The sequence below is a fragment of the Montipora foliosa genome, chromosome 6, assembly GCF_036669935.1.
Source record: "Montipora foliosa isolate CH-2021 chromosome 6, ASM3666993v2, whole genome shotgun sequence".
Taxonomy (NCBI): domain Eukaryota; kingdom Metazoa; phylum Cnidaria; class Anthozoa; order Scleractinia; family Acroporidae; genus Montipora; species Montipora foliosa.
In genome coordinates, this window is record NC_090874.1 from 52,215,425 (window position 1) to 52,225,424 (window position 10,000).

At 37.5% G+C, this 10,000-nt stretch overlaps 1 protein-coding gene across 5 annotated transcripts in view; it reads right to left on the reverse strand.

The window, feature by feature from the left end:
* Positions 1–10,000, reverse strand: part of LOC138007709 (neuropeptide FF receptor 2-like) — a 14,227-nt gene that overhangs the window by 3,384 nt on the left and 843 nt on the right. Inside the window, exons 1-3 of one of the 5 annotated variants that reach the window (XM_068854761.1) lie at positions 6,896–6,981; positions 6,356–6,429; positions 1–1,571 (exon numbers count right to left, since the gene is read on the reverse strand). The exon at positions 1–1,571 is cut by the window's left edge and continues 3,384 nt beyond it. In XM_068854761.1, coding sequence (XP_068710862.1) covers positions 1–1,061 — 1,061 coding nt within the window. In that variant the 5' untranslated portion in view covers positions 1,062–1,571; positions 6,356–6,429; positions 6,896–6,981. Of the gene's footprint in view, positions 1,572–5,686; positions 5,953–6,355; positions 6,430–6,763; positions 6,843–6,895; positions 6,992–10,000 lie in introns of those variants that run through there. The other 4 variants (XM_068854760.1, XM_068854765.1, XM_068854764.1 and 1 more) reach the window with 4 other exon arrangements.

Genomic DNA, 10,000 nt, shown 5'->3' on the forward strand with positions numbered 1-10,000 from the left:
AATCCTCTGAAACTGCCATTATTGTTGTTGGAAGTGTCGATTAAAAGGGAAGTTGTGTTGGATCCATAGCCTGGCATTCGGCAGGTTCGGAGACAAAGGAAGCAAATTGCAACTGTCTCCCTTCCCTTTTGTGTAAAGAAACAGTAAATAAGTGGAAAAACGAAACAGTGTGAATATAACAGCCACGCGCAAATTGCGTACCCAATAAAGTTGCTTTGTAGCGAAAGCTGGTGCAAGAAGTCAAACAAGTGCAGTGCATTGAAAACGTAGAATGGTCCCCAACAAACAACTATGGAGATGAGCGTCACCAGGATAATTTTTGTTGCCTTTCTTTGTTTCCTTTGTTTTCTTGGGATGTTTTTAAACGTGTCTCTTTCACTTCCCCGCAACTGAAAAGTGCGTTTGGTGCCTTTGAGAAGGGAACAAACGGTGATGGAGTGGAGAACTATAATTACAGCTAAGGGACAGAAAAACGTGACTGTCTTGACAATTAGCTTTTTTTGAAGTGCCTGTAAGTCAGGGACATCGTCTGCACAGAGGAAACCATTCTCGTATTTCATATGCTTCCTGTAACTAAGGTGGAAAATTGATTCTGCAATGGCTAAGATCCACGCGACGGGCATAAAGCGGCAAACCATTCGTTTTCTTAGACGAACATGGAATGGAAAGCGAACCGCCAAGAATTTCTCGCAAGTTATGGCCAAAAGATTCAACAAAGCTGACTGGATGGCGGTATTCTGCACAAATGTGACTAAAAAGCACATGGCAGGACCAAAAACCCAATCACCGAACATGTAAAGATCCATCGTAACAAATGGCACGCAAAACACTGCCATCAGAATATCTGATATTACAAGGTTGATAGTCGCGAGGTTCGAGGAATTTCTCCTCTTTGAAGAGAAGAGAGTAACAATCAAAATGGGAATGTTTCCTGACAGAGAAACAAATGCCACTGCAAAGAGCGATACAATGATGACATTCCTCTCTCCTTTGGTTAGAATGCAACTCATTTCTGCGCAAAGGTATGGATGGCTGGAGTTCCCGGCGGTCGTGTTGGCCATGTTGGTTAAGGCTTTCTTTTGCAATGACGATGGGTTTTGAAGATTGTTTGCCGGTATAATGATTAAATATAGATATCCAATGATATCACTCTGTGGCTCGATGACCCCATAAATGCTGCAGCAAGGACAGACGAGAAGTACCGATCAGTCTACGATATTACGAAACGTTGATTTCACAATGGATCATAACTGTGGCCACGTTGAAACGACCAGTTGTCCAAAGGTGTCAAAGTCCTTTGCCAAATGAATATGATAATGTTCTTAAACTGCTACTGAATCAAGCGGATTACGCCCTGATGGACGTAAAAAAGTGCTTATTGCTATTTCAAAGCATATGCAGCTGATCATCCAAGAGGATTCGATAAGATCGCCGCATAATAAAAAGACGCCGAACAGAACTTGCGCAATCTCGTACTGGTCATTCACCAACAGTCACGGTTAGGCAGAAACCACATGCAATCATTTAAAATCCAGACTACCCTGCATTTTTGAAGGATTTTCGCGTGCAATCTGCAAAGCAAAATAGAAAAAATTGAGGATTTGGTCGAGGGAAAAAGGAAAGGGAATGACAAACGTAAAAGGGGAGAACAACTTAAATGCTTCCCCTCCTACATGTGTCAAGATGACATGTCACATAATGTGGCTGTCGATTTGAGCCCGCCTCATAACACGAAAGTTATACTAGAAAAGTTTACGCAACATGACCAGTAACGAGGCTGAATGGGGGCATTACGAGCGGCGCTTCATGAGAAGACCACCGACATTTACAAAGACTTTTGAAAAATAATTTACGCCGCTTTTAGATAAATATCTTGGTGGGGGTGCTCGATAGTGTAAAGGCCAAATTAAAATGGAAACGGATCCAGAAATGTCGATGTGTCAATCAAATTCTTGTTTTTATTCGCAACCTTTTGAATCATAAATAATATCCATGATCGCGCTTTGTTCACAATTCATATCACGTACAAATAAATGTGATAAATTTGTGTTTTGCCAGAAATGGAAAAAAAAAAAAACACTTCTATGATATAAGCTATTTTCTTGCCTGTTGACTGCTTATGGCAAGTAAATTCTCAAAAGAGAGAGGCCAGTTAAAATGAGAAAATTTTTATGCTTTATGACAAGCGACAGCCTGTCTTTTCACCTTTTACGTTAGCACGTTGCTAAATTTCTCATTTTATTGTACATAGCACATACACGAGTGGCATCACGAACGATCAACTATACCAGAGATATTTGCATCGCACGTAATTAATTTATGAGTAATTTTCGCTAGTAATAAGCCACCTGGAGTTGTGCCTTTAATAATGCACTGTAGTCGACATTTTAACGTTTGAGTTTTACCACGAATTCCGAGTTGTTAAAAAAAATCTCATCATACATTCAAGTGAAATTTTAATTTCATAAATCTCGAATTTCAGTACGTTTTAACCTAGAAAAGCCCTTCCACAAGCTCTTGTTCAATAGTTACCTTGTCTCTGGCAAATAATGCCAAATTTATGTGACTGCCTTGGACTGTGCGCATGCGTCAAAAGAATCTCAATGGCAAGTATGGCTAAAATGGTTTTTCAACAATTGAAACTTCAACGTTGCATAATATTATGTTTGGTTTCTTTGGAATTCGTAGCAATTTTTGGTTGCTGTAAACAGGGTAGGGTTTTTAGGAATTTAACATTCCAGAAGTTTCAAATCTAAAATGTGGTACTCGTAGGTAATCGGCAGGCGATAAGGCTCAGTTTAATTTTAGTTATCAAAAAGAAACAGTTTTAACCTTATCTGCGATTTTGATATTATAAACGCGAGATTGAAAATGGCAGAGGCGTGGGACGTTGGATTATCGTACTTATGCCAAGTAGGGAAAGGACGCAAAAGTAAAGTGCACATTTTTTTAAGACAGGAAAATAGAGCTGTATTATTAGCAGTTAATGAATTTTCTTCCTGAAATCACTGAGTCGATGTCTCATGCAGTGGGAGTTAGTTAACCATACATAGTAATCGCAATCTTTGAAGTAATGTATGGGAGAAATCGCGATGTGAAAGAGATTAAACAGCAGTTTCTTATGGGTCCTCCTGTGTTAAGTGGTTCGAAACCAAACCTAAATTAGTACTTAAATTCCCTGAAATAAACCATTCATTCACTGCAAGTAGTATTGGAGATGGGGAAAGTGAATACTTTCCTCTATGTAAAATCAACGTGAACGACAAATATGGCGTCTCAACTGAAGAAAACATTTTGAATTCAAACTGCTCAAAATATTTAAGATGGCTGAACACAGTTTTTGAGACCTATTTTTCATTTACCTTTTTCTCTAAAACCCCTGATCCTTTGGTCGCCAAAAATGGTAGCAAGCAAGTTAACAACACGAACTTCGGTTTTTTTATAGTTAAGCTGACGTATATGTCGTTTCCATGGCAACATGAATAAATATAAACAGGCCTTTAAAATCGGTTTTGTTCATTTGCAGAAAACCTGGTCGTTAGATTTTCTTTATAATTTACATGCAAAAAGCTGGTAACGATGCTCACAAGTTAACACTATTTTAATAGTAATTTGACAGAGAGATCTTTAATTATCCCTTGTTGAAGATTCAATGGAATATCTAGGATTTCCTCTGTTAAAGTTCATTTTTTTTTCAATACTCCAGTTACTTATTTCCTAAAGTATTTTCGTGCCAAATTTCGTTAAATTCTAACGAGTGCTTCACGAAAAATAGGCATATTTCCGAGAAAGCTATTCTGCATTCATACAATCGCAATTTTTAAACTTACTACGCATGCGTTTCATTTAACTGGGTTCTTCGATAACAAAGAAAAATCTGCGAATTGCCCGAAACGGAAAATACCATAATAGTCTTAGTTTGTCTACCCAAAGTTTAAATAAGCATTGTTTCCAGTTTCTCTTGGGACTTACAATGGTCCCAAGGGCAAACAAAAACAATGCTTATTCAAAATTTGGGTAGACAAACTAAGACTATTATGGTATTTTCCGTTTCGGGCAATTGCGGAGTTTTTTGCATCGTTAACTTTTCTAACCTTCATTTCCCATAAAAGACTAAAACCATCAAAACACTTCAATTATGAGAAAAAATAGTACAGTTAGCGAAAGCATAGAGCACATAAAATGACTGCTGCATTCAAGCCATGTTAATTTTTTTTTTTTTTGCAATCCTTGTGCGCGCGCTGTATTGCGTTAGCAAGAAGAGCGCGCGCGAAAACTGTGTTTGGCCACCTTAAACGGAATAAGTGAGAATAATTGTTAACTATTTTCGCATCCTTCAAGTCAGCTGTCAAGTGACTTACACCAGTGTCTATTACTGAAAAAAATCCCTAATTTTAGCTTTTGAAACTGTATGACCAAAGCTCTTAAAAGACTGAAGTTCGTACAATACCTCTGCTATGTTATTGCCCAAAAGCGTTTTGAAAAAACCTTAAAGGTGGGCAGACACGAGGGGTCATGTTGCAGTGACATGTTGCAGCGACAAAAAAATAATAATTTGTGGTGCACACTCACGCGACCGTGTTGCAGGGACGAGTAGCGGGGGGGACATGTGGCAGGGAGAAAATCACAACATGTGCACAAACATGAAAAATGTTGCGGGTACATGTCCCAGGGATATTTTGCAGTGACATGTCCCAGGGATATGTTGCAGCGACATGTCCCCTCGTGTGAGCTGATACTTTTATATTTGTGCAACATACATTCACGGACTGCGGTACCGGAGAAGAAAAAGACAAAAAGTGATATCATGAACGCTCACAATATTATAAGCTTTCACGGTCCTTTCCATCATTCAAGTCCTTGTAGTAACTGATTTCGACAAAAAATACACTCTGCTTTTTATCTTGAAAACTGATGACAAATTTGTTTCGTTTGCTTCACCTAATTTTTATAAGTAAGTAAAACCATTTTCTGAGACACCGGCGATGGCGATTAAAGCGTGAAGCTTATGGGTAAGTGTGATTACAGATTAGAATAAGACAAATTGAATAGGATAAAATTTATGTACAATCTAAAACATTTCTACTTAAAATCCAAATAAATTAAAGTTGAAAATAGGGTAAATATAGGACTTAAAAGCAACCTATTCGAATTTTCCGTAAGTTGAACAATTTGAAAGTGCCTGTTTTCGCCACTTGTTTTAAAAACGTCTTAGCATTGCACCTGCTGGAATTAAAGAGTGCTTTGTGTCTACGCCGATGAACGGATGTTCCATCCAGTTGTGGCACTGTAAACAATAGAATTCGCCGGAATCCGCATGATGTTAGTTTTAAACTCGTAAAATCGGAGAAAAGCCAGTTGTTCCTTGACAGCCCCGATACTGTTTGTTCCTTCTTTCGGTAGCCACATAAAAGCGGTTTCTAGGCATGTGTGTTCTTAATTTAAGCTGAATAAACAAGATTTAGAAGAAAGTGGAAGAAATGTATTTTCTGTCGATCGTCCTACTTTAAATTGTTTTTGTCTCATATTTTGCGTCAGGCTTTTGGCAAATGAAAAAAAATCTCGTAGTTTCCTTGGTGCTGTATATCTCCCAAGATTTGATAGATCTTGATAGACAAATGTCGAGTTTTAATTAGCGGAAAATGCATAGCAAATGCTTTGAGAAATGAGGTGACAAACTACTCACGGTTGTCAGATCGTCAAACGTACAAAGCCGTATAACCCAGACCCAACGATTTCAGGGACATTGCGGGCCTCGCAAGCCTGTCTAGTAGACCCTTTGGTGACCAGAATACAAAATAACGCCCTCAAGTCAAAGAGGTTTACAATTTCTGTTAACGATGCCATGAGAGGGGCAACTTTTCCTGACAATCTTTCATAATGTCATCTTGTCATGTATTGTTTCAATGATTAACGTCAAGACACTAAAAATTACAAATGCATGAACGCTACGGAAATTTTTTTAAAGAGATGTTCAATTTTTTTTGAAAATTCCGGGAGTAAATTATTCCAGAGTTCGTGTCTAGTCTTGCACTGAAGGCTCACGACAATCATAACAAGCCGCTGTCTCAGATGATATTTCAATCTTTACGCCCAAGAGACCTTGACAAGTGAATTAAGCGAGAGATTCCTGTGACGTCTTGTAAATCGGGTACACCGTTCACAAGTCAGGTTTTCTTTCCTTCGATTATTCTAGTTTCTCTGGATTTGCATTTGAGATTCACATAAACTAACACCGTGTAGAGTTCAAATCTCGGCTGTCGGGGGGGCGGTGTTATTTTAACTCTGTAAACTTTGTCTCCAAAACGAAAAAAAAAAAGATAAAAATTACAAAGAAATATATTTGGCGACCTACCCGAGTTAAAACTGATGTTGAAACTGAACCTTACTGCTATTCAAAGTCAGCAATGCTTGTTTTTCTGCCTTTCTCTGCAGTTTAATGCAAAAGCGAGGTCATTATCGCCTGCTAAATCACAGGCAAATTAAATGCACATTAAAAAGATCCCCGTCAAACTTTTAAAAGTTAATGAGGAGCTTGAGTAAACGACTGTTTCTCACATTCTGAAGGAAATCTTTCACTAAGAAGTAAATTTATTTACAAATCCGAAATGATGGCAATAAAAGATAAAAATAGTTGAATTATAAAGAAGTATGGACGACATATCTGAAACGGATTTTCTCCTGTTAAATTTAATTTTGCTGAGTCTGCCCAAAACAAATTCATGCTAAAACAAAATGAAAACTTCCGGTGGAAAAATCTTACCTAGGAAAAAGCACCCGGCTTAACTGCTTGAAACGTAGACGATAGATATTTTTCTTTAAAAACATTAGCACAGCCTAAGCACGTCATGCCTAAATCAGAATTTTAAATACTGGCAAGTAACAAAAAACTCACGATGTCGCCTATGGGTTTCCTGAACTTTCTTGTTGCCAGAGTTATCTTAATTTTGCTCTTTGCATGGTAAAAAGAGCACCCTTTGCTTCACTGGCCTTTTCTGAAGTAAACTGAACAATTATAGGGAATGATTTATTTAAATTTGGCTTTACAAATTGCTGTCAGCCATCATCCGTTTTTCAATGGCTGTTGGATAGTTAACGAGACTGTTGATTAATCGCGAGAGTCAACAACTTCCTAATAAGGACTTTCTTTACAGAGGATGAACATTTTCCTTTACTTCGAAAAGCTAGACGAGTTTCTTAGAACGTGACAACCGGTCCGGCTTTGGCAAATATTTCTAATACCATTGTATCAAGTTAATCTCAACACCTATCACTCTATTGGTTTCTTTTGACAACACCAAAAACTTCAGCATACTTATACAAACACTGAGGTCGCCTCAGTGTAAAAGAGTTCTAAGCATAAGTTTCCTTTGGCGCAGTCTAGCTCCCGAAAAATTGCCGAGTTCCGTTATCGGTTCATTGTATAAATTTTTTGAAAGGCTTTATAGCCTTTAAAAACGACATAAGCGGCGTTTGTTCATCCGGAACGAGTTGAAAAATGGTAAATCAACCATCGTAAAAAGGATTTGCGAGATGACGTCTGAAAATTGCAACGCGCTAACGCTAGCTTGAAACGTCAGCTCAAAAATGTTTTTTTTGCGTAGGCTGATTTTCCTTTGTCAACCGAATTTTCGTTTTTTCAATTTTCTTTTGAAACGCAAGGCAAACAATTTATTTGTACTTTATCTATCTTTATATCAAATGCGCAAAGACAAAAAGCTGTGTCCTCCAATCATGAAAATCGCGCCCAAGGGAGGAAATGTTGGCTCATTCTAATTGATAAAAACTGTTTCCAAATCGTCTCGACGATGTTGCAAATTGACATTATACACTTTGTACGAGTCTTCAATCTTCCTACCGAGAAAAATTAACAGTTTTAAGCAGCGAAAGATATGATAATTCCTTGTAAAGAAGGTTGCATGAAACAACTACTCTAGATAAATTTTGTTCCCCGCCATGATGTTGTGTTGACTCCATCTAAATTCTTATTTGAGTTTTAATTTCAAGTATCCCTTACCGCTCTTTTTCATTATCCAAATTGATTGAAGTTCTGATTATCACAGGGCATTTCTTGCAGGTGATAATTAAAAAAATAGAGAAGAAATACATGAACCCACCCTTTCAAATCTGTCTGTACATCAGAAGTTGGAGAAGATAGGTGGAAATATTGGTGCTTGTTTACTAAACAAAAAATATTATTTTAGTGGAAAAAGAAATTTATCTTGAGCTATAAAAGTTTGATGGATTTGTGGTGTACCAGCTGTGAATTTAGTTAATGGTGGAAAATAGGCGTGATATATGTTAAAAATTGAACTAGCTATTAGAAAAAGAGAAAAATATATACAGTATTGCGGAATTGTTGATAATTTTTCTCGGTAGGAAGACTGAAGACTCGTATAATGTCAATTTGCAACATCGTCGAGACGATTTGGAAACAAATTCAATTTGTAAATTCAAGAAAAAAATTCTAAAGAAAACACTACCTAGTTCAACAACCTCTCAGCTGGTAGTGAGACATCACTCAAGGATGAAAAAGTGATTTATTATAATTACATAGGGCCCATTTATCACTGGCGCTTAAAACACAGCACTTTCCATTTCTTAATGCTTCGGTAAACGATCAAACCAGTGTCGTTTTACAAAATCATTTAGCAGTTTTGGCACAAATGTAAATGGCTTTTTTTCAAAAATATGTAGAACACACATTTACCCATCATTCGAACACCCTTGCAACCGAACTCCAGGTGGCACGTGACTCCTCCCATCAGCACGCGAGCCCGCCTCGAATCCTTTCTCTTCCCGAAAGCTCTCGACGAGAGCGCATCTACGAGCGTCTGTATGCGGACTAGGAAATAAATAGGCCTTGGTTCACTTTGCCTGATGAGTGATCAATCATTGTTTGTCCCAGCTAAGCCAACCAACATTGTATTAAGCAAAGGCGATGTTCGGTGAATTGTTTGATGCTTCAACAATCAAACAATTCGCCGAACATCGTCTATTCTGCGAATCACACTGAAATAGACTAAAGGGGGTTAATATGACAGTAACAAGGGAAAGAGAAGAAAAAAATGTGTCATTATTGTGCGTATATTCCTTTCCTGTTGAAAGAGATCAATGTAAAGTTTGTCGAAACGTGACCCTTGTTTGAAACGCCCATTCACAGATGTTGGAAATAAATATGACGCGTCAATTTGATTTTCACGATCGAAATTTCCTTTGTCCTACACTAGTAATAACATGGATTTCTTTTTTGGGTAGTCATGAGAATTTGGTGTTATATCAAGGCCACACCTCTAATTAAGCTGATGGTATTCTTAATTCTCAATACCTGTCGGACTGACTTTTTATTGAAACCTTGGGGAGAATTTACGTACCAATCACTCCTGGGATTGGAAGGGTTATAACACTTGTTCTTCTGTTGTAATCTTTTCTTCTTTTTGTAATAGCTCTCTTACCCTTTATGTACTGTCAGTGACTAGTTTTGACAATAATCAGTAAATGTCTGCATGACTATTCAGGTGGAAATGACTCAGAAAATATAAATTATATAAAAATATTTGAGTGAAGTGAAACGATTTTAGTAACTTGGCCCTGAAATTAAGTCATTGATTCAATTTGACGGGTTCCTTGGGTCGGAGCGAGAAAAAAAAATCAAACAAACAAAACAAAAAACACGGGCTTTTCTCGATTTTTAGTTCGACGGTGTAAGACAATCATCCATGTGGGCGCGATAAAACAATTTTTATGACTTATATAATCTTTGTGCAAACCTTGTAGCCAGCCAAAATAAACAACATTTTTAGATCATTAACGACTTCTGCGTGAGGAATAGACCATAGGAGGAGATTTTTTCTTTAGATTTATAGCTAAGGTATTAGAGTTCGAGTCACAAGAGGATAAGCTGCGAGGAAAAAACAACCAGTCGCTAAACAAGAGAGCGCTCTTGAATTCAGACAAGCGATTTCCATCGTTTAGAATTCCTCACTTGTTATTCAAATTA